The sequence below is a fragment of the Rana temporaria genome, chromosome 1 (genome assembly GCF_905171775.1).
Source record: "Rana temporaria chromosome 1, aRanTem1.1, whole genome shotgun sequence".
Lineage (NCBI taxonomy): Eukaryota > Metazoa > Chordata > Amphibia > Anura > Ranidae > Rana > Rana temporaria.
The window spans coordinates 180,444,340-180,469,969 of record NC_053489.1 but is presented as its reverse complement, the minus strand read 5'-3'; the positions used below and the strand labels follow the sequence as shown (position 1 = coordinate 180,469,969).

Here is a 25,630-nt window from a genome sequence, read left to right as displayed (position 1 = left end):
ATGTGTCAAAAGTGTCCGCCATAATGTGGCTGTACCGAAAAAAATCGCTGACCGCCGCCATTACTAGTAAAAAAAATATATTAATAAAAATGCCATAAAACTACCCCCTATTTTGTAAACGCTATAACTTTTGCGCAAACCAATCAAATGTTTTTTGCATTATTTTTCGTAAAAAAAAAAAATGTAGAAGAATACGTATCTGCCTAAACCGAGGAGAAAAATATTTTTTTTTATATATTTTTGGGGGATATTTATTATAGTAAAAAGTTAAAAATATTTTTTTTTTCTTCAAAATTGTCGCACTATATTTTTGTTTATAGCGCAAAAACTAAAAACCGAAGAGGTGATCAAATACCACCAAAAGAAAGCTCTATTTGTGGGGAAAAAAGGATGCCAATTTTGTTTGGTAGCCACGTCGCACGATCGCGCAATTGTCAGTTAAAGCGACGCAGTGCCGAATCGCAAAAAGTGCTCTGGTCTTTGACCAGCAATATGGTCCGGGGGTTAAGTGGTTAAGGAGGAATTTATGTAATGTCTTTCCAGACTCTGGTAAGTTACAGGCTCATGGGAAAGCTAGTTTTGAGGACTCTGTTGGTCAAAGGAGGAGTGATGGAAAAGGGGGCAGCCTCAGTGATGCATTTCAAATTTTTTTGTTTTTTAGTCCTCGGCGCCCAGGGCTGTCAGCTTCAAGATCCCATCTGCAGAGTCTGCATCATATGGTGGAAGATTATCTAGGGGTGAAAACAGACGTAGAGGGCTTTCCAGTAGACGATCCACTGGGTTTCTGCATCATAAGAATAGATCACTGGCCAGAACTTGCCCAGTATGCAATGCATCCAACGTGCTTTCCGATCAGGCATTCTGTGCTGTCAGAGGTTTTATGACAGATTAAAAGGACGCGTCTGTCCAGACTCCGTTGACCGGCTGACATTTGTCAGAATGAATCCGTCCTGGATTAGCACAAATATCAAGCACCCGATGCCGATTGTTGCGGATTAAGTGTTATTGGGACCTAGATTTGTGGGTGTTGACTCTATCTTGAAGTCATTTTTTGGTATAGGTTTTATGGACACAATTAACACCTAAGGACCATTTTTCATCAAGAGTACCTCTAGAAGGTTAACGGGGTGAAGGCACCACCAACACCCAGAGACCAATTTATCCACAACTGTTTGACCGAGGCATCAAATTTCTATTTTTTACACCCAATTCTTTCTTTCATCAAGAGTACTTCTAGAAGGTTATGGTGTAAAGGCACCACCACCACCCAAAGCTCAATTTTTCCGCACCTGTTGCTTATATCCAAAGTCTGCGAAGGATACATCAGACTTTATCTAAAAAAAACAAACAAAAAAAAAAGCAATTGTTAATCTTGGCCCGAGTATACTATAATTCGGCTTCTTCTCCACATAAGGCTTTCTCACTGAGGTGCAAAACTTTATTTCCATCCAAAGTCTGCCAAAGAGACACCAGTGTTTATCCCAAAAATCTCTAAGTTGTGGCCTTATCATACAGACTGGCTTCCCAAGCCATTGTTTACTAAATATAGAAAGCTTGCAGGAAAAATCTATTTACATTTATTATTACTACATTTTTTATATGCAAATTGCATAAATACCTGAATCTGCTCATCGTTTGCACAGCAGCATTGAGACTTGGAGGAAGGGGACAGCCAGGGGTCAAGTCCTGGGGAAAAAAGTGTGGGAACTCCCACCCAAGATCCATTTCCCCACAAAAAAAAAAAAAATGATACGCTCATATGCATAATTACTAAATCGCATGTTTTTTTTTTTTTTTATCCACTGTACCCTAGTAATCCTTTATGTTACTAGGGTACATAAAGCAAGTTCTTTCTAAATCCCGCGATAACTCGCGGCAGACCTCCGCAATGTCTCCTGGGAACAATGACAAAAGCTCCCAGGAGACATTGCGGCATCGAGGAAGTGACGGAATACCTGCACACTACCTGATGAATCCATATACAGGGAGCGGCCTGTAACATAAAGGATTACTAAGGTTCACCTGCCCCCTGACAGTGACTCGAGCTGGGCATCGCCGCTTAGTGAAGGATTGGCGCAGCTCGGTTGCTCTAGTCCTGCAAAGGGAACTGAGTTCCCGCTGTGAAAAAAGTGCAGGAACTCCGTTCCCACGCGTTCCCGCAGGACTTGAGCCCTGGGGACAGCATTAGTAGTCATTCAGTCTTTGCTGCATGCAAATGTGCCGTGGAGACATGGCAGTAAGTGGGAGCAGAGTGAACAGAGTTGGTGAGTTATCAGTGTTGCGCTTTTGTTGTCTAGTAAGTAGGCTGTGTGGCAACATGACTATATTCCATAACTCTAAGGCCGTGTACACACGGGCAAACATGTACGATGAAACCGGTCCGCCGGACCGTTTTCACCGTACATGTCTGCCCGGGGATTTCTGTACGATGGCTGTACTAACCATCGTACAGAAATCCGCGCGTAAACAATATGCGGGGATGACGTGGCGACGTGGGCGGGCCTGCCAGTTAAATGCTTCCACGTATGCGTCAGTCATTCGACGCATGCGAGGGATGGCGGGCGCTCGGACATGTACGGTAGGTCTGTACAGACGACCGAACATGTCCGAGCGGGCAGGATTCCAGCGGACTGTTTTTTAAAACAAGTCCAGGAATATTTGTCCGCTGGGAAAAGGCCCGGCAGGCAAATGTTTGCTGGAATTCTGTCCGCTCGGTCCTACACACGACCGAACATACCCCGAGACGAAGTGATCTTGTCACGAAACGCGTCGGGTGGAGTGAGTGACGTGTGGACGCCATCCCTTGCATTACTCCAACGAGTGGCTCTTTGGTTCCTGATACGACCGGCCGGCGTTACAGGCCAATTGCTGTCTTTTTTCAACTGAATTGTGAGTTGTATGTACATAGTTTTACTATTATTTTAATAAATCAATCGGATTTTATGCCATGTGGAGCTCTGTCTTATTTTCTATGTCCATCGTTGAGTACGGATTGGTTCTAGTACAAGTGGAGGACTTACTGCTGCCTTAAATCTTTGGTTGAGAAATATGCTGATAGTGGTCCGGCAGGACCCAGAGTTCTGGTAAGCAGCTGCACGATTGGTGGAGGATTCACGTTTGGTGTTTGATTACTACATTTCTGGAATCTTCACGGGTGTCTTCATTTGCTATATGGACCTACAACTTATCTTCTAAAAATTATTTTGGACTATATGGACTTTATATTAATATATTATTATATGTTTTGTTAATTTCTTTAACAATTATTGTGGCTATGGTTCACAATCATTTATGTTATTGACCACTTGGTTCATATATATTATTGCTAGCAGAGAGGCCATCTGGCCCCCTGATTCCACTGAGTTTGTGTGTTAGACACGGACACAGTGGTTTACACACACACTTGGTTATTAGTTTAATCACTAGTGCACGTTTGGGTTTAGCGCAATTATTCTTTTTTCCGTTATTTCTTTGTTTATACACAATCTAATTGCTGCTTATTAATCCCAATTATTTACCTTAGCGCAGTTGTTCCCAAACCTTTTTTCCACACGACCGAACATGTCTGCTGAAACTGTCCCGCGGACCAGTTTCAGCAGACATGTTTGGTCGTGTGTACAGGGCCTTACAGAAAGTAAGTTGCCCTCCTGGCTGTGCTTCCTGGCAGAGTTGTATGAATTACTAAATTGGCTGAACAGAATTGCAAAACGCATTGGCAGGCAAGACAGTTCGTGTGTGTGTGTGTGTGTCTGGTTTGTAATTATCTGTTTGCCTGGAGTCACTTATCACCACTACACAGTCTGAGTGTCTCAAACACTTCAACTGGTCGCCTTAAAAAGAAAAAAATCAGCCTTTTGCTGAACCTTACTTAGTTGTGTGCTATTGGTACAGTGTGCGCCATGCAATGTCCCACTTTCAGGGTAGGCAAGTACCACCAGACATGCAAGGCATTTATGCTCCTGTTGCACCCTGATAAATCAAGATGCCATCTACAAAAAGTTTGCAAGAATTTATTTAGCAGTTGTCTGGTCTAAATTGATCATTTCAAGCATCACAAAACCAGAAGTACTTCCTGTGATTGTAGGCTGTCCTGCCACAACCACACAGCCCAGAGCTTTGCATGCTTAACCAGCACAGGCGTGTACAGAGATACTGTTCAGAACTTCTGCTTCCCACACTTGTAGCAATATTTGTGAAGCAACTTGAAATGTCATAAAGGAAGTTAAATGCACTCACGTCATTCAGTAATGCTGGCACATCTGTCTTATCTCAAGTACATCTAAGATATCAAGAGTTGGGAAGTATGGAATTATGAACAAGTGGAAGATTCATCTTCTCTATTTGTGGTGGTGACTATTGTCACTATGGGGTTTATTTGCTAAAGCTGGAGAGTGCAAAATCTCGCTTCTGCAGAGAAACCAATCAACTTCTAATCTCAGCTTGTTCAAAAAAAGCTTTGCCAATAAAACCTGGAAGTTGACTGCTTTCTATACAGAACTGAGACTTATTTTGCACTCTCCAGCTTTAGGAAATAAACCCCTAGGAGGTAACATTTTACTATTGTTGCTGGCACAGGGATAGCATGGAAATCCTCCAGTGGAGACTGTTGTTGCCTCCTTTGATAGCTGTCACTTTTTTTCCCTTTGCTTTAGAGAGATTCTGTCTCTTCCCCTTGTGTCTGAGAAAGTAAAGGGGAACTCTCAGAAGTGTGTAACACAGCATGAAAACCCCTACCAGGATACAAACCTTTTAAGCCTACTACACACAGCCCTGAATGTCAGGCGACATTGGCCAGTTCAATAGAAGCTGGCTGACATTCGTCACGTGTGTACTGCTGCCCGGTCTGTCAGAAGCCAACCGTTGATGGGGCATGACAGAAAAAGGTCTACCGATCGGCTGACCAGAGTGTTCTAAGTGTGGGGGGGTGCAGTACACAATATAACAGCAGGGGAGATTGCTGCACTAACTTGTTCAGCCCTGCTAGGTTGAATGGAAAAAACTAGTGTGTACTAGACTTTAAAGTGATACTGAAGTCTTCTCCTTTTATTTTTTTTCAATAACAAACCTGTTTATTACTTTCCTGCTCTGTGAAATGGTTTTGCACAGAGCAACCCAGATCCTTCTCTTCGATGTCCCTCTTCGGTGCTCTAAATCAACTGGGAAAAGTTTGGGACTTTAAATTGGACACATGATGACATACATCTCCATCCTTATTGTGTAAACAAGGGAGAGGTTTTGGGACTTTGATACCTGTAAACATGGCCAACGTTCAGACAATATAAAAGAATATTGTTGTACTAGAGACAAAAAGGCATAACAAAAATGACAAAACCTGCACATATTTTATCACGTTATGAGAAAATGGCAAACATCATGGTACTTGGCAAGGTAAGGGGTGAGAAATGTCCTCCCATAGAAATAAATCACTGGAAAACTGGATGATACAATAAAATCATGAGTAAAACACTATAGAAGAGCATGTAGAGCCATCTGTATGGGCATGCTGCATCTGTTCAACCCCAACACGTTTCCTTGGATAAAGGAAACTCTTTAGGGACGGTGGTCTAGTAGTGTCCCAAAATAATGATGGGGTGGATATTATGGATGGAAGGGACAGAAAAACTATCCCTTAAAAACTCACGTCTACTGTGTATGTGTAGCCAGAGAATGAAGACTATCACTGGTGTCTGCCATGGGAGCTGAGGTAACAAGGCACATGAAGAGGGCAGGCGCACATGAGGATTCCCCAATAAAGTTGTTCAGGTGATGGTTACAAGAAGCTACCACTCCTCCTGTGGTATTAAAGTGGAGTTCCACCCTGAAAAAAAAATTATGTTTACAAAAATCTAAAAATGGGGGAAAAAAAAAAATGTTGTACCGGAAGCGGTGCATTTTGTACACGGTGTGGGAAATGCGCAAAGAATGCGAGTTTCCCGTGCTGCGTTCTGGTGTAAAGTGGCCCTGTGAGACCGAGGACAAAATGTTTTTTTTTTTTTTTTTTTTTATGTCTACGCACACTATGAGAACTTTTGCAACAACGCTAAGAATTCTTTTTTTTTTTTTTTGCCTTTCTACCAAATGAGGAAGAACAGAAGTGATGCAGGTGATCATACAGTTATGTATACATACTCTAAGTTCTATCTTTATCTAGGCAGAAGTAAAGTTAAGTGCCGGTTCACACAGGGGCAACCCGACTTACAACGCAACTATGTAAGGCGATCTGCACACGGCTTGCACAATAACTTCTGTATAGAAGTCAATGCAATTCGCCCTGAAGTCGTACCAAAGTAGTAGTAAGTTGGAGCGACTTGAGTCGCTCCTATTAGAACGGTTCCATAGTACAGAGCGGAACGCGACTTGTCAGGTGGCTAAGGGCTCTTTCACATGGGCCGACTGTATGTCTGCTTTTTCATCCATCCGTGTACGGATGAAAAAGGGACATCCATTGGTCCCTATGAGATTGTGGGTGTCAGCGGATGAACATCTTACCTGGTTCCGCAATCCTCTGATTCTTCAGATGGAGGAAAACCCTATTTTTCCATCCTTCATCGGATCGGGTGAACACGGACAGATGGTCCGTGTTCATCCAATTCCCCCCATAGAGGAAAGCGGAGAAAGGACAGGGCGGTCCCTGCACAGTGTGCGAGGACCGCCCTGTCATCCGCCGGCTCAGCGGAGCGCATTGGCGTCCGCTCCATAGGGCAAGGGGGGGCGTTGCCCCCCCCCCCCCCAGAAATCAGTGCCTTGATTCTCGGGGAGGAAAACAGCGGGCAGGAAGCAAGGCGGCGGCACGACAAATTCAATTAGAGCCGTTCTCTCTCTCTCTCCTAGCTTCAGCTGAGGGGGCGATCGGGGGAGATATACAGTACAGACAGCCCGCGGCTCTCCTCTCCCTGTCACAGCACCGCTGCTTCATTTTCCAGAGAACTCTGCAGCGACGCTGTGACAGGGAGAGGAGAGCTGCGGGCTGTCTGTACTGTATATATCCCCCGATCGCCCCCCTCCCCCTCGTCAGCTGGAGCTAGAAGAGAGCGGCTCTTATTGGATTCGCAGTGCCGCCGTCTTGCCTCCTGCTTTCCTTGCCATGATTGGCCACAGCAGAGGGCCAATCAGAAGACTCTGGGAACTGGGGCCATCATGGGAAATGTAGTCCCTTAAGAGTGGTGGCCCAAGCGTGTCCACAGACACCATGCTAAAGCCCCCAGCATGCAAGCACTCTGCTGGGGGGGGGGGGGGTGTTACAAAAGGAAAAAAGAGAATACTGTGCTCATGCTGGGGGAAGCCAGAGAGAGAGTCACGCTGTGCCCGCACCAACCAGAGAGGGAGTCGCGCTGTGCCCGCACCAACCAGAGAGGGAGTCGCGCTGTGCCCGCACCAACCAGAGAGGGAGTCGCGCTGTGCCCGCACCAACCAGAGAGGGAGTCGCGCTGTGCCCGCACCAACCAGAGAGGGAGTCGCGCTGTGCCCGCACCAACCAGAGAGGGAGCCCTGCTGTAACCGCACCACCAGAGAGGGAGCCCCACTGTACCCGCACCACCAGAGAGGGAGAAAGACCAAGCCACTGCCAGGGTACAGGCATGCTACACTACTGACTAGAGTCACCCCAGGCAACCCAGAGTGAGTGAACCTCCAGTCAGAGGTATCACTATTGCGGTTTCACCAGGTCTGGCCATTATCCCTTACTGTTCCTGGGGACTGAGCCATTGGGAAGTGTCTAACCTGATATCCTCCCATCTATGCTGGGGGCAATTATTGCAGAAAATGACACCAAATGCTGGGAGTTTTGAGTGAGGAAACTGACACTAGTGCTGAGGGTCATTATTATGTACATTGGTACAGTTGCTGAAGTTTTTATTCTTGAAATCTGCACCGGTGTGGGGGGTTATTATTGTTGCTACTGACAACAATGCTGGTGATTTTTATTGCGGAAGCTGACAGCAAAGCTGGAGATTGTTATTGCAGAAACTGGCACTGATCCTGGGGGTTGTCATTTCCTTGGGGGGGTGGACTCCATTTTTTATGATACTGTTATTCAAAGTTCCTAGTTGCTTGATAGTTGCATCAGGTTTCTCAAATCTTTGCATGCCTGTGCTTTTTGTGATAATGACCAAGCCCCTCCCCTTCATGACATTGTCGAAAAGGGACCGAGCATGGATGACTTTAAAATTATGCCCCCCCCCCCTGAAAAAAGTTCAGCGGATGCCCATGGCGGCGTCCCATGTGAAAGAGGCCTAAGTTGTCTGACAAGTCGCCCCTGTGTGAACCTGTACTAACCCTTTGTTTATATTTAGTGTTTGTTTTTTTTTGTTTTTAAGTAAACATGAAGGATCTCCTGACCTGGCCAGTGATTATCATGTCTATGGTTATTTACAGGCTCTGCCAGACATCCACAGCTGACAGATCTCTTCCATAAATGTTCACACTCCAGAAACCTGGGCATGCATGTCCCACTCAGAGAGGGAAAGCAGTTCCAGGCAATCAGATTGTGCATGCAGCCCCTGTTTTGTTTTTCTTAAAGTGGAGGTTCACCCAAAAAATAAATTTTTAACATTACATTCAGCCGAGTTGTCCTAATGACAATCAGCTGTTTTTTTTTTTTCCCGTACATACCGTATTTTCACCACCGCTTCCGGGTATGTCTTCTGCGGGACTGGGCATTCCTATCTGATTGACAGGCTTCCGACCATCGCATACTACGTGTCACGAGTTGCCGAACGTCGGTGCGCAGGCGCCGTATAGAGCCGCACCGACGTTCGGCTTCTTTCGGCAACTCGTGATGCGCTGTATGCGACAGTCAATCAGATAGGAACGCCCAGTCCCGCAGAAGACCTACCCAGAAGCGGCACTGAAATACGGTATGTACGAAAAAAAAAAAAAAACAGCCGATTGTCATTAGGACAACTCGGCTGAATGTAATGTTAAAAATGTATTTTTGGGTGAACCCCCCCCCCCCCCCCTCTAATGTTTTAAAAAAAAATTGTTTCAGTGTAATTTTTTTTTTAAATATGAGGCGGCAATATTTGCTCATATGTACACTTATGTAGCCTCTGCTTTGCAGTTCCACTAAACTGCAGTTCTTAACCACTTGGGATCCGCGCTATGGATGAAAGACGTCCACAGCGCGGCTCCCAAGTGCCGAGTGGACGTCTTTGGACGTCCTGTTTGTTTACATTCCCCGTGCGCACCGCTGAGGGCGCGCAGCGGGGAAACGACGTGCGTTGTCCGCTAGGTACCCTCAATCGGCCGTGACAGCAGGGACGTGGAGCTCTATGTGTAAACACAGAGCTCCACATCCTGTCAGGGAGAAAGGAGACCGATCTGTGTCCCTTGTATTTAGGGACACAGCATCGGTCACCTCCCCCAGTCAGTCCCCTCCCCCCACACAGTTAGAACACACCCAGGATACACATTTAACCCCTTCCTCACCCCCTAGTGTTAACCCCTTCACTGCCACTGTCACATTTATACAGTAATTGGTGCATTTTTATAGCACTGATCGCTGTATAAATGTGAATGGTCCCAAAATTGTGTCAAAAGTGTCCGATACGTCTGCCGCAATATCGCAGGCCTGACAAAAAAATCGCAGATCGCCGCCATTGCTAGTATAAAAAAAAAAATCATAAATCTATCCCCTATTTTGTAGGCGCTATAACTTTTGCGCAAACCAATCAATATACGCTTATTGCGTTTTTTTTTTAACAAAAATATGTAGAAGAATACGTATCGGCCTAAACTGAGGGCATTTTTTTTTTTTTTTAATTGGGATATTATTATAACAAAAAGTAAAAAATATATATTTTTTTTTTTCACAATTTTCTGTCTTTTTTTTGTTTGTTTTATAGCGCAACAAATAAAAATCGCAGAGATGATCAAATACCATCAAAAGAAAGCTCCATTTGTGGGAAAAAATATATAAAAATATAATTTGGGTACAGTGTTGTATGACCGCGCAATTGTCATTCAAAATGCGTTAGCGCTGAAAGCTGAAAATTGGTCTGGGCACGAAGGGGGTTTAAGTGCCCAGTAATGAAGTGGTTAAAGAACAAGCTAAAGGGTCTGCTCACTCCCTTCCTTGGAATCTGTCGGTGATCACTGGCTCTGTTCATTCATAACTGAGCATTTATAATGAATATTTAAAAGTTAAATTGTAAAAAACGAAAAAAATGATATGTGTGAGTAAAACAAAATGACAGTCAACACCTCATCTGTGCCGCATATTTGTGCCACTGTCACATGACATTAAAGTATCGGTGATCGGTATTGGCGAGTACTTGGGGGCGGAAAAAAGTTTCAGTACTTGTACTCGGTCTTAAAGTGGTATCGGTACAACCCTAGTGATATAATTTACAGTGCAAGTTTGGTGTACCATTATTCTGCAAAAAAAAGTCCAGCAAAAACACTTTGACAGAAATATATAAAAGATCATCTATTTTTTTTTTTTTATCCTAAAAATTATCTAGCCAATACAGTTGGAGAGAGCAATGCATTGAACCTAGCAAGGTTAAGTGAACAAAACTTTCTTAGTTGGTTTTTAAGGATTAGGGGTTCTGCAGAAGGGCCAGCATAATTCCTGGCATATTTCCTCCACCTGCACCTGGGCAGCCCAGGTACAACGCAAAGCCTGTGATGGACATGAATGACCCTGATGGACACTGTACTTGTATGATAACATGACTGTATACCGAATACAGCGGTGCACAGCCATATATGTCAGTGACAGGCTGTACACTGCACCTGGAAAAACTCCCAGGAATGAACAGGCTGAGCAGACCCGTGTTCAAAAGCCCTTAAAAAAAATGTTGTGGTTCTACTTCCTTTTTCAGAATGCATGTTTATGAAACCCATGCATCCTCTACATGTGGCTGATATTTCAACTGTGTGTCAGGGGAAAATAAAGAAATTCTGTTCATTTTTGAAAAACATGCGCATTTTTCTGTTTTAGCCCTGCCATATAAGAAAATACCCATTGAATCTAGTAGAAATGCACTCCACTCCTAGTTATCTGTTTGGGCTAATACTGTGCCGTTTCTTGACTGAAATGGCAAACAAAATTGCCCTGCCCAGATCTTTTGTGTTTAAACTACATTATCCTTCCTCTTCACAACATAGGTACACAGTGCTTTGTAATTCTAGATACAAACTGGGAGGGCTGATTGACTCATTGAGATAACACAGGCAGAGTGAACAAGACAAAGGACAGCTCTGAGTTTCTGACAGTATCAATCGGTGGAAAAGGGAATAGCCGCTCCAGTTGGGAACCCAGATGAATATCCTCCATTGCAGACAACTCAGGTGCAGGCAATGCACTTGGCAAAGCAGGAACAAAGATTGTCTCTGGACAGTCGCACTCTGAACAAATTGTAGCCTTTTATTAAAAGGACAGCACTACAAGTCGCAGCAACATAAAATCTGACTGCTGACATGTTTCGCACTGAAACTAGTGCTTATTCATAGCAATAGAAGTCTATGGCTCAGTGCAGGTAACCCGCAGGTGCTCTTCTCTGAACCTGTGGATCAGTTTGAAAGCAGCCCAGTAACCACTGCAGAACAGATATACCCATATATACACTGTGATTTTTAGTAATAAACTTACCTTCAATAACAGTATTCTATTTTATTCCATCCCAGAGCAGGAGGTCGCGGGCCCTATCAGAGGGCTCCGCAGGCCACATGTGGCCCCCCCGGCCACTGGTTGGGCACCACTGATTTAAATCGACTAGATTTTAAAACCAAATTTTTAACCACTTCCATACAGGGCACTTACGCACCTTCCTGCCCAGGCCAATTTTCAGCTTTCAGCACTGTCGCACTTTGAATGGCAATTGCGCGGTCATGCTACACTGTACCCAAACAAAATTGGCGTCCTTTTTCCCCCCACAAATAGAGCTTTCTTTTGGTGGTATTTGATCACCTCTGCAATTTTTTATTTTTGCGCAACAACTAAAAAAAGACTGAAAATTTTGAAAAAAATTACGTTTTTATTTTTTTTCTGTAATTATTTTTTTGTAAATAAGTACGTTTTCTCTTTCAATTACGGGCACTGATATGACGGCACTGATGGACATCGATGAGGTAGTACTGACGGGCACAGATGAGGTGGCACTGATTGGCGGTGCTGGTATGCGGCACTGATGGGCACTCATGGGCGGCACTGATGGGCACTCATGGGCGGCACTGATGGGCACTCATGGGCGGCACTGATGGGCACTCATGGGCGGCACTGATGGGCACTCATGGGCGGTACTGGGCACTCATAGGCAGCACAGATGGGCAATCATGGGCGGCACTGTGGGGCGGCACTGATGGGCACTGTGGGGCGGCACTGATGGGCACTGTGGGGCGGCACTGATGGACACTGTGGGGCGGCACTGATGGACACTGTGGGGCGGCACTGATGGACACTGTGGGGCGGCACTGATGGACACTGTGGGGCGGCACTGATGGACACTGTGGGGCGGCACTGATGGACACTGTGGGGCGGCACTGATGGACACTGTGGGGCGGCACTGATGGACACTGTGGGGCGGCACTGATGGACACTGTGGGGCGGCACTGATGGACACTGTGGGGCGGCACTGATGGACACTGTGGGGCGGCACTGATGGACACTGTGGGGCGGCACTGATGGACACTGTGGGGCGGCACTGATGGACACTGTGGGGCGGCACTGATGGACACTGTGGGGCGGCACTGATGGACACTGTGGGGCGGCACTGATGGACACTGTGGGGCGGCACTGATGGACACTGTGGGGCGGCACTGATGGACACTGTGGGGCGGCACTGATGGACACTGTGGGGCGGCACTGATGGACACTGTGGGGCGGCACTGATGGACACTGTGGGGCGGTACTGATTTACTTATGTTGCCAGTCAGTGCCCATTTGTGGGCACTGATTGGCATCTTTTTTTTTTGGCATCATTTTTTTTTCCAGACTTTTTTTTCCAGACTTTTTTTTTCAGACTTTTTTTTGCCCCCTTTTTATTTTGGTTTGCCCTTCCCTGGAGGTCCAGGGTGGGCTTCCCTGGTGGTCCATGTGGCGATCCGAGGGGGGCTGCGCTCATAAACAATCAGCGCGAACCCCCCCCTGTCAGGAGAGCCGCAGATCGGCTCTACTCGCGTCTGTCAGACGCGAGTGAGGAAGAGCCGTCAACGGCCCTGTTTACATCGTGATCAGCCGTGATTGGACACGGCTGATCACGTGGTAAAGAGTCTCCGTGAGAGACTCTTTACCGAGATCGGTGTTGCGGGGTGTCAGACTGACACCCTGCAACAACGATCGCCGCGATGCGCGCCCCCGTCATATGACGTCCAGTCAGGATTCTACAACCACTTTGCCGACGTCAATCTGTCATTGGCGGGCGGCAAGTGGTTAAAGGGCAACTGTCATCTCTGTCCCGCATCGGCTCCTCCTCTGACCCACTTTTGACTCCCTGACCGTCCCATTCACTTTCATGGGACGGCTGGTGATGCGGCAGTGACGCAACAAGGTGAGGGACGTGGCAGCAGCAGGTGAGTGGATGCCCCTAACGGGCGCTGCCATGATGGATCTGAAATGACAGGTGCTCTTTAAATGTAAGGACTCATTCTTGCTGGTAGTTAGAATCTTTTAATATTTGCAAACAAAATTAAGGTTTCCTATTTAGAATAATAAGCTGTCAGGTTAGTAAAGCGGTGATATCAGAACCGATTCAATCATACAATTTATAGTGTGCATAGATTTTTAAAGCAATGGGATAAAGCTCTATTCATGAACTTTGTTTTATCTCATAGTTACTGTGAAATTGTGTGAATGCATGAATGATTTACCAAAAATGTAAATATTGCAGAATATACAGCCTCATGCTTCATAATAAAGCTCCATTTCATGCTGAATAAACAAAATTATTAATGTATCTTAAATAGAAAACTAGCTTTGCTTTTGGAGTAAAAATCTATCCAGTTTATTAAAATTGATAAAAATCAAAAAACACCAGATTTTTATTTATTTGTATCCACCCTAACCGTGAGGCATTTTATTTTTACTTTTTTTAACAGAAGGAATGTTTATTGAGCGATGTGTTTAATTTTAACATGAGTTGGTTAGAGCAGGGCTCAAAATTTCAAGCACTGAGCTACTAGCCAGCCCTCAAGGGTTACTCGTCGCCAGTGCCCCACTCAATCTCTACCCTGCCCCGCCCCTAGACATGCCCTCATAAATTATCTCATGAAATGACACTTAAATGTTTTATGCAAAAATAAGTTACAAAAATAAATATTAACAACAACTTTATCAGTGCAGCCACACTGTGCCCCCACCATTGCAGCCACACTGTGCCCCCACCATTGCAGCCACACTGTGCCCCCACCATTGCAGCCACACTGTGCCCCACCATTGCAGCCTTGCCTGGGCCGAGGCATGCATGGCTGGAGGAAGAGGAGAGCCGTGGGATAGCACACTGTTACTGGCACTTACATTATGATTGTCTCTGCTCTGCTGGAAAATGAGGTCTTGCGAGCTGGGCTGCCTGCCTGGGAGAGCACCGCCGGCGGGGTTGATCAGGAGCATGGAGGAGGAGGAGGAGGAGAGCCGTGGCATAGCATGTTGTTACCGGCGCTTATATTATGATTGTATCCGCTCTGCTCGACACAGACCCGCCTCCTCCTGACCTGCGCCTGTGATAGAACGCCAGTCCACTGCTGCGATGCGTTCTATCACAGGCGCAGGTCAGTAGGAGGCGAGCAGAGCGGAGACAATCATAATGTAAGCGCCGGTAACAGCATGCTATGCCACGGCTCTCCTCTTCCTCCATGCTCCTGATCAACCCCGCTGGCGGTGCTCTCTCCCCCCTCTCCCAGGCAGACAGCCCAGCTCACAAGACCTCATTTTTCACTCGCAAAATGCGAGTAGGCGAGTGGAAAATTTGAGGGCTGGGTTAGAGTGTAGGAACGACACTAGCCAGAGACTTGGCTACTAAGACTCATATGTTATAAAGGCATCTATTATTCAAGTGGGTATCGAAGTTGGTCCCATGAGGCATTTTAAGACTTTTACAGACACAAACATGACTCACAGAGGCTTAATGGGACTTTTAGTTCTGGAAGGCTGAAGTTTGGCTACCCTTGCTCTAAGGGCTAAGGCCGGCCATGGACTGAGCAAATGTGGTTGCAGGAAAGAAATTCGTTCAATTCCACCATCAACACAGATGGTGTTGACAGGAGCCATTGTGTTCTCCTGCAGGGAGCACATCGTGATTTTTGCTAGCACCTATACCAGCCACTTGCAAAAATCACATGTAAAATGAGGCAGGCTGGTTGTACCCTAGTTGATCAATCAATCAACTTTGGTACCTTCAGCCTGCCCATACAGGCAGTCCCTGGGTTAAAAACAAGATGAGAACAAACCTACAGGTCCCAAGTTGAATTTGTATGTAAGTTGGAATAGATATAATATTTTTTTTTTTTATTTTTTTTTTAAGTGCAACAATTTTATTGTTTATTTATTGCCAAAACAATTTTATTTTAGGGAAGGGTAAGACCCGGTTCACACTGGGGCGACCTGTCAGGCGACTTAGCCGCCTGACAAGTCGCGGTCCACAGTAGTCAATGGAACCATTCTAATAGGAGCGACGCAAGTCGCTCCGACTTAGAAAAAGGTTCCTGTACGACTTTGGGGGCGATTTGGGGCGACCTGAATTGACTTCAATACTGAAGTCATTTTGCAAGTTGCCTCTCAAGACTCCTTGAGATCGCCTTGCCGAGTCGCCCCCAAAGTCGTGTCGCCTGTGTGTGAACCGGCTCTAAATGTCCGGAAAACGTTTCCCCCATGATCACTCTTACAGGAGTGATTTTCCCTTGCCCTGTCAGCTCTGATCTGAGCCACTGCACGACCCATGCAAGGATAGTTCAGCGACTTCCACTGCTACCCCCGTCGGTGATCTCTGTCATTGGCTGAGAGCGCTGACCAGGAGTCGTCGGATGATGGTTTTCGAGGATGCTCATCTGACAGAAGCCGACCTTCATAGGTGTTTTTTTTTTTTTTTTTTTCTTAACCCCTAAAAATACCTCTTATTATTTAGTACTTGTAAATTAACTTCTATTGTTTGCATCCAACCGACTCCTGATCAGCGCTTTCAGCCAATGACCGATATTACTGATGGGGGTAGTGGTGGAAGTTGCTGAACTAACCTTGCATGGTTAGTGCAGTGGCTCCGATCAGAGCTGACAAGTTTTTTTTTTTTTTTTTTTCGTTGTATCCTGCATTATTGGTTCATTTGTAGGGGCGGTTATTCCATGGTTTAGGTGCCCAAGAAAGGTTTTCTATACTGCCTGGAATGTACGAAGTCTAATCAGTAAAACCATGTGCTGTATGCCTGAATTTGTTGCCCCAGTGGTTCAAAGTTGCTGTCAGATCCTCCATATGTTGGCGTTCAGTGATGTTCGTCTTGCCAGAGTTAATGTAGGTGGTGCTTCTTGTTTCCATTGCATAAGGATGCAGGCCCTAGTGGCATTGAGAAAGTGGATTAGTAAAGATTTTTTTTATAATTAAGTGGAGAAGATATGCAGCCGCGTTCTTCCCAAGGTTAATGTAAATTGGCTCGTATGTGATATGCTTGCTTCCAGAAGGCTCCAAACTTTGGACAAGACCAGATAATGTATAAAAGTGTACCCCTCGTGTTTGAATGACAAAAAAAAGTGTACCCCGTGTGTTTTTACCTGAAATGTTTGTATGTTGCAGTACCTTGTTGCATTCGGTAGGATTAAAAAAAGAGTGGAAAGCCCTTGTAATGGCCATAGTAGGGGTGCAGACCTCAAAATCACACCAACAAAGTCCCAGAGAGTTTTGAAAGGCTGAACACGATGAACCTCAGTCCTTCTTTTTTTTTTTTTTCATCTTATTGGCTCTTCAGGGTTTTATGTTTTCAATTCATTTAGATATTTCCTTTTCTGATATGGGAAGGATCAGCCCTCAGACAGTCAGACGTTTTCATAATTGCCCCAAGAGAAAACATGGCCTATGTAGTTGTACTAATCAGGGAGAAATGGAAGTAATGCATATAAGGCTGCATTCACACCTAAGCGACAGCCGCGTACGCGTGTAGCGGCAGATTTGCCGCGATTACAAATGTATCTTTTTTTTTTTTTTTTTTTTTTCTAAAGTATTCCCATTGCTGTCTATGGGAAAACGCGCCTGTCGCGTGAAAAAAAGGGTCCGGGACTTTTTTTCAGGCGACAGGCGTTGCGCGTCTATGAGATGTGAACCATCTCCATAGACGGCAATGGGAATTCTCCCCTCTAGCGACAGAAGCGTCCCGCGTCGGGCGTTTTGTCGCTAAGAGCCCATTCACACCTAGGCGTTTTGTCGCCTGTAGCGCGACGCTCACAAATGCCAGAGGAACCAAAATACATGAAAGTCTATGGGGATGGTTCACATCTGAACGCTGATGCGCCTGACGCCCATCGCCTGTAGCCAAAAAAAGTTCCGGACCCTTTTTTGTCGCGCGTATCGGGCGGTTTGGGCGTATTTGAGCGTTTCCATTTCCCATAGAAAGTAATGGAAACGCTCGATTCAAGCGACTTGCGCGACAACGGGCGTTTGCTACGGGCGTTTCGTCGCTTTAATCAATAGAACTTGTCGCCCATGCAGAAGATTAAAAAAAACTACCAACATAGCAACAAGTGATGAAAAGATGATAGTTTTTCCTATTGGCTAAAATAAAAAAGTCAAAGTACAAAAACGTCGGACAACGCTGTATGCAAACGCGCAAATAAGCATGAATACGCGCGACAAAACGCCGGAAAAAAACGCATAAAAAAACGCTGAACGACCGACGCTCAGGTGTGAATGCAGCCTTAGGTGTGAATGCAGCCTAACTGATGTGAAAAAGGACCAAGTTTATAAACTTAAAAATGTATTGGTATCTGTAAAACCATGTATGTAATTGTATATAAATATTTTGCTTTCTTTCAACAGCAATATGCCCCATCTGTTTTTGAGAAATATACAACCAGCGTCACTATTGGGAACAAAGAGATTTGTCTTCATTTGTATGATACAGCAGGTATGTTCAGTGTAATTATATAATTATATATAAAATGTAAATTTTCATGTCATTCACTCTTGTAATACACCCAGGGATACCAACAACTTTGCAGAAATCACCTGTTATCTCTGCCGTTTCCGCTGTCTGATTTCAGGGCTGTCATAACAGGTCCAGCCCAGCATACGTGTTGCTTTGTTTAAATTTACATTCAGCCTGATTGTGTCTGTACTGAACTAACTGCAGAGAACAAGTGATGCATGTACTCTGCAAACCAGCTTTCTTCAGCAGCCCATAGATTTTCTTTCCTTCACTCGATTCCCCCATCAATACTGACCTTGCTGAAGGGGGGAATACCTCCTGCAGTTTTCCTGTATTCTGCTGGTAGGGATGTGGCTGCAGGGAGCATTCCTGGCCAGCAGAAAACGATTACTGCTGGTGGCTATTGCTGCTGACCGTAATCCAATGTAAAAAGTCCAACAGGCTGGTTGTACCCAAGTCATCCGATAGATCGACTAGCCTACCCATACATGGATTAAATCTTGGCTGGGCCCTGCTGAACTGGCTGAATTTCAATCCATGTATGGCCGGCTTTAGGCCCCATTCAACTGGGCGCTGAGGCCCACACACCATGAATGGGCCATTTGCTTATGCGGCTGGAGCCCCCAGGTGCTGCCATCTAAGTCTGAGGTGGCAGCAACTGCACAGATAGAGCTGCTTATCCTAATTTGACAAGTGTGCAGGTTAGCAACCTGAACACACATTGTCTGTGTTCAGGGGCTCTGAACTGCACCCACATGCCTGTCAATTTAGGATGGGTGGCTGTGTCTTTGCAGCCGCTGCATACCTTTTAGACCTGCAGCACCTGGCAACTGTAGCTGCATACAAAAATGTCCCATTCATGGTGAATGAGGCCTTCAATGAAAATTGCTTTGACCATGAAGGGCAAAGCAATAGTTTTGATTTAATGCCTACCTTCCAGCAGCGCATACTCTCCTTCTATCACTTCCCCCCATCTAGGTTTTCAGCTGTGGAATGCAGTAAGCTCCAAGTTGCTATATTCAGAGCTTACACAGAAATAGTGATGGCACTGGACCAGTCACTAAGCCACAGCATTGTCAGGGTGGGAAAGGAAGTGAGTCGTATGCCACCTTCTGCCCATACCAGAAGACGACCAATAACTAGTCATCAGTATTGTCTGTAGGCTCCTTGCAGCAGATCTTCTTCCAGTACTAAATTACCATTCCTTGGTCTGCACTGTCTCCATGTGGAATGACCACATAGGTAGACGCAGGGCTTTTCTTCCTGATGCAGCATAGTAGCTGCATCACTGAATCTCACTCCAAATCTTAAGACTAGCTATCAGAGCCATATACTGCTATGAGGTTGGTTAGGCAGGAGTGGCTAGGCACCCTCACATACTGGGAAATGCATTGCCATTTTTTCAGTAGAAGTTAAAGAAAAAAGATAGATTATCAGGTTACCGTTTAGGAAGAATTAACATTTCTAAGATAGAAAGTCTTTACTTTTGGGTTCAGGTCCATCTTAAAGGAGTTGTAAATAAAACAATTTTTTTAGCTAACATGTCTGTCTGCAAGGAATAGAGACAGAATAGTTTAATCATTCCTTTTAAAACCGATTAAAAAGTCATTAAATTCATTCATGTAATCTACCTCTTGTTTCTAGTTTCGTTTCTCCTTTTCATTTCCTCTACCTCGGCACTCATTCGTGTGAGTGACGTCACCGTAGTGCATTGAACTACATTTCCCAGTATCCTTTGCGCATGCGCAGTTAAAAAAAACGGGCTAGAGCGCTCTGTAACATTATTTGAATAACCCGCCCACTATACCGCCCAACAATGATTTTTCAAGCTTTTGTAAACCCACCCACACAGCCAGACACAGCGATACACTCCAGAAGCACCAACACGTCCAGGTGGTGTAGAGGGCCCCTCAGTCTCCTCCACCCACCCACCATCAGTGTCCCCCTATGCACTAAGGGGGGGTTTGCACTGGGGGGGTGTTTGCAAAACAACCCCCCCTTAGTGAAAAACACCCCCTCAGTGGAAACAACCCCCTTATTGCAAACCTGGTGCAATCACCCCCCCCCCCCCAGTGCAAACACCCACCTCAGTGCAAAACCCCCCCCCCTTAGTTAAAACCACCCCCCTGTGCAAACCCCCCTTAGTTAAACCCCCCCCCCCAAGTGCAAACCCCCCCCCCTTGCCCTTCCCCGTCAGGAGCCATAAAGCCCATGCACTTGGCTACACATGTCTCTAGAGCAGGAATGAGGACAAGGAAGATATCTGAGATATCTATTGATGTGGCTTTTTTATAGCTGGCTGTCTAGAATCATGAAATAGGGAGAAGGAAAGGGCTTAGCTTTTCCTAAGCGGGGCTGATCTCTTGACATAGTTTGTATATGACTGCTCATGTAACTTCTGGATAAAGACATTGAATGAGAAGGTGTGTGGACCAGATTACTTTGTGTTTTCTCAGTTACAGTGCAGACTGACTGTAAACAATTTGTACACTGGCCTCAGTATGTGTTGCCGGCTCCATAAGCACAGAGCGAGCAAGGCAGTAGTAATGGGTTATACTTGCCATACCCTATATAATATTAAATCTGATATCGAATAGAAGTTCAGCTTTTGAGAAGAAAGGGGTTCTGTCACTGCTTTTGGTTTAACACATTTACTGCCTTCATGGCCAAGTATTGTTCCGCCTAAAGGGAACGTTCTATCATGCAGGGTAACACAGATGCATTTAAATGCCTGAGCCTACAGCTGCTTATACTCCCTTTTTCCCTTTTTCTTTTTTTTTTTTTTTTACTTATTGGTCTTTTCACCTGCCTCTTTAAAGTTGGGTGTATGTCCAGCCAAAACTTTTTTTTTTTTTTTTTTTTTTACGTTTTGGATATAATGAGGAAGGATTAGAACCTATGTTAGGTTTTTACTGCTATCTGGGTGAAATTTGTTTCCAGTTATTCATGCTCCAAATTGACAGCTGTAGGACTGCCAGCATGGGAACACCTGTGTAGGTATACACAGCCTTGCAGCATGGATGCATACGGACTTGGCTGCACGAGGACCTACTGTCACAGGCACAGTGATTTTTACCAAACGGCAAGAGAGGAGCAATCGGTAAAAAGGACACAGATGGCAGTGAAAAGCTGTGTTCTGTCCCCAGCACATTAAGTAGGAGGAAATCTCTGGATAGCAGTAGAAATCCAACTGGCATACTATCCTTTGCAAACCCTAGCCAAAACTTTAAGTAAAGTCCTTTCCTCCTCTTTTGGACAAAAAGACAGGCTGGAATTGGGGGATATCTCTGTATCTATCTATAATTTCTTCACTTTTCTATTATATATATATATATATATATATATATATATATATATATATATTTATAATTTTCTTTGTATGATGTGGTGTTAAAACATTGAATTAAAAGGCTAGCAGTGGGGTACCTATCTCTCTAAGGTGTACATTATAATATTACTGTTCTGTATACAAATTGAGACAAAGCTGGGGTTGGGGAAATGGTGATCTTGAGGCAGGGTCCTGGGTATATATTTTAGTTCCTACAAGCTGAACTAAGAACTTTCAGTAGATGCTAACCAAGGCGTAATGGAAAAGGGAAGCAATGATCTGGCAGTTGTAGAAATAAAAGCTAAACTGCGATTGATGTTCTTCTATATTGCTGTGGCTGTAATTATGTTTTCAGGGTGGCTACAACTATTCAAATAAAGGAAATGTTTGTTAAAGCGGAACTTCAGCTTCCACCCCCTGCCCACAACGTAACCAGTCCCAGAAGGCTGCAGGACCATTCACCAAGCACAATACGGCTCATGCATGTGCAGTGGGCAAGCTGGTTGTGAAGTTGCAAGGGGTCCCATCTGGCTGTCCACAGTTAACATGCCAGCACAGAGAATCCAAAGACCAGTTAAGAACCGGCCTGGGGGAGGACGGCACTGGATCCTTGGACAGGTGACTGTCGATTTACTAAAAGTCTGTAGCTAAAGTGCGTTCAGAAAGTATTCACAGCGCTTCACTTTCTCTTGTCGTCCATGGACGGACACAGCCTCTTCATTCATGACAAAGTGGGTTATGTTCCCTGTTTACAGGAGAGGACTAGGCAGAACATGTTGGATAGAAATACATGTAATTTTAAAAACAGAGCTGAACAGCCCCGCCCAGGGGGCGGTCCTCCAGACATAACCCTCCTCCCAGCAGCATGCAGCCTCAGTTTCGTTCTGCCTAGCAAAAGAGAAGGACGTATGGCTCCCTTTTGGGCCCAGCGCCCGAAGAAAGGATTTGATTTTATTTTCTATTTATTTTTATTTTTCTACAACTGTCGGCTGAGAGACAGGCTGGATATTATAGATCCTTGTAGTCTTCTCAGTTCGGCCAGCGAGCGTGGGCACACCTTTGCAAAGAGGCTGGGTCTGCCACGACATGCCCCATGACTCCTGGGGTGGCCAGTGAGCTTTGCTCCGAGGTCTGCACATGACTGAGCTGTAGTGTTGTCTCACTCACAGTGGACCGGGCTGACGGCTACCTCCATTGCGGTTGTATGCATGTCTGGAATGCACCAGTGAGTCGTCGCAGGACGGGTAAGTACAGTCCCTCCCTCTGAGGTGGGGTGGTATGGCTGGGCATTCCTGGGGTTTGGGTATCCTCCCTTCCCTGCTCCCCTTTTTCCCTCTGCTTGCTGTCGGGATGGGGCGGGGGCACCTGGTGGAGTGTACTGTATTCGGCTGGGCTCTGAGGAAGAGGTCTCTGTCACCTTGAAACGCGTCAGCCAGCAGCAACGCACCTCGCCACCCCCCCTACATTCTGGAGTGTGGTTTGAGGGGTATTTCAATTATCGTTTGACAAGCCTTTTATCATTCTTTGTTTGTGAGTAGTTTTCATTATTTTATTATTCCATTAAAATTTGCCAAACGGTAGTACACGAGGCTGGTGCGCCTTTCTTTCTCCCTTTTTGGAGTGTACTGTGCGCCTGGCCTATGTGTTTTTTTACTGTGGAGTGTCACTTTTTTTCAGGTTTGGGGGCTGAGCAGTCATTCCATGCTTTCACCCGTTTTTAAATGCTGTGTTTTGCCGCGTTCTGGCGGCGCTGGAGCCATTCTTTAGTGGGTTTTCAGTTAGCATTGAAAATCCCATTGGCGGCCATTTTGCTGTAGCCGCACCAGGCTCCACGTGGATGCTCGGCGGCCATCTTGCTTGAGTCTATCGGCCTCTAGTGTTGGTTTTCACGGCGCGCAACGCCGTTCTCCTCACAGCATTCCACTACCTCACGACTTCTCCACACACAGCACACACGCAGTGTGCGGGACACGGGCAGCAGCGCGGAGCAGTTCTTCTCCGGTGGTGAGTCCCCTGTACAACCCCCCCCCCCCCCGGTCAGCGCAGCAGGAGTGGTGGGTGTCTTTTGTGTTCATTCTGAACTGGGCCCTGGGAGTTTTTTTCCTCAGGTTTGGAGTCAGTATCTAGTCCTACTTCCCCCAGCATGGCAGAGGCAGCTGGTACCTCTGCTTCTGCACTCACTATAGACTCCTTGTCGGCGGTCCTGGAGACATTTGTGGCCAGGGTGGAAGCGGCGTGTGGCAGTAAAGGGAGTAAAAAGCGCCCCCTCCCTCCGCTATCCCCAGGGGAATGTTCAGATTCAGACCAGGACCTGGCTGCGCAGGTGCCTGGTTCTGTTGTATCTGAAGACGTGGACCAGGACCTTCCTGAGGAAGACACTGTAACTGGGTCTGGGCATGATAAGGCACTTGTCAGGGAGCTTATCAATGCTGTAAAGGACTCCCTTAAGCTAGATAGTACAGCTGAGGTATCCGCTGAGGGCTCGGTCTCTTTTGGTTCACACAAATCAGACCGCTCTGTTAAGGTTTTTCCTTATGTGCCCTTCTTTGATAAACTCATTGATGCGGAATGGGAAAAGCCGCAGAAGGCTTTTGTAGTCCCTCACCACCTGGCGGTTCGATACCCCTTTGAGGAGAACATCTTAAAGAAGTGGGCTTCTCCTCCGGTGGTTTACCCTTCCGGTCGCCCGGCTAAACAAGGTGACCACTCTCCCTGTAGAGGGAGTTCCTGCTTTTAAGGCTCAGACTGATAGAAGATCCGAAGCACTGACCTGCTCCATGTTTTCCATGCTGGGGTCTGCCTTGCGGCCTATTGTGGCCACTGCCCTGGTGTCTCAGACATTTACTGAGTGGGCAAAGATTTTGCGCCAGGCTGCGGAGGAGCACCAGCTCCCATCCGAGGTAATTAGACTGGCTGACCAACTGGTCCATGGCCTTGTCTATGTTTGTGACGCTTCGCTAGATGCAGCACCCTTGGTATCCAGGGCTTCTGTCTCGGCGGTGGTTTTACGCCGCCTCCTTTGGCTAAAATGCTGGTCTGCGGACCAGGCCTCTAAGAAGGCCCTGGCGGATTTACCCTTCAAAGGTGAGAGGCTTTTTGGGTCTTCTCTGGACAACATTATCAAAGATGTCACAGGAGGGAAAAGCACTTTCCTCCCTCAGTCCTCCAAGGGGAAGGGATCCCGCCGCAAGCCGGGTCCTTCTTTTCCCGCACAGAATCGTTTTTTTCATCAGTCAGGGCCCGCGGGTAAACCCTCCCAGCCCGACAGGGGCTCAGCTGGGGGACAGAAACGTCCCTGGGTGCGTAAGCCAAACACGCCGGCACCCAAGCCCGCAACTGCATGAAGGCCTGCCCCGCCCGACTCATGGGTGGGGGGACGGCTTCGCAGGTTCACAGCTCGGTGGACCTCTCTGCTCTCCGACCGATGGGTCTGCGAGGTGTTTTTTTCGGGGTACAAAATAGTTTCTTTCCTATCCCCCGAACAGATTCTTTCCCTCAAGTCTCCCTCTCCTACCAGCTCGTCGGGCTGCCCTGTTGGGGGCAGTAAGGGACCTGCTAGGTTGCGGAGTAATTTTACCTGTTCCGCAGGACGAGAGGTTTCAGGGTTTTTACTCGAATCTGTTTGTGGTCCCGAAGTCCTGGACCTCAAGGCTTTGAACGTCTTTGTGAAAGTAAGAAAGTTCCGCATGGAATCGATTCGCTCGGTGGTAGCTGCGCTCCACTCGGGGGACTTTCTGGCGTCCTTGGACATCAAGGACGCATACTTGCATGTCCCAATCTGCGCAAGTCACCAAAGGTTTCTGCGTTTTGCGATCGGGGAGGATCACTATCAGTTTGTGGCCCTCCCTTTTGGCCTGGCGTCAGCACCAAGAGTTTTCACCAAGGTGCTCGCGCCGATCCTAGCTTTGCTGAGACAGCGAGGGCTACTTAGACGATCTCCTGAGAGCAGCTTCTGCCTCAGAATTAAGGGAGGACGTGTCTATAACCAGCCAGACCCTCCAAGAGTTCGGGTGGGTCTTGAACATTCAGAAGTCGGTCCTGGTTCCGACTCAGCGCTTGGAATACCTGGGGTTGATTCTGGACTCCTCCAAAAGCGAGGGTTTTTCTACCCCTGGAAAAATTGCAGACGCCAAGTCTGCTGTGAGAGTTTTGACATCCCGCAAGTGGTCGTCTCTTCGGTTTTGTATGCGGGTTCTGGGCCTCATGGTAGCTTCGTTCGCGGCGGTACCGTACGCCCAGT

General features: G+C 46.3%; 1 protein-coding gene across 2 annotated transcripts in view; it reads left to right on the top strand.

Moving 5' to 3' along the window:
• Window positions 1-25,630, top strand: part of RHOF (ras homolog family member F, filopodia associated) — an 81,934-nt gene that overhangs the window by 16,761 nt on the left and 39,543 nt on the right. For both annotated transcript variants that reach the window (XM_040346972.1, XM_040346965.1), the window contains exon 2: window positions 17,954-18,041. In XM_040346972.1, coding sequence (XP_040202906.1) covers window positions 17,954-18,041 — 88 coding nt within the window. The remainder of the gene's footprint in view (window positions 1-17,953; window positions 18,042-25,630) is intronic.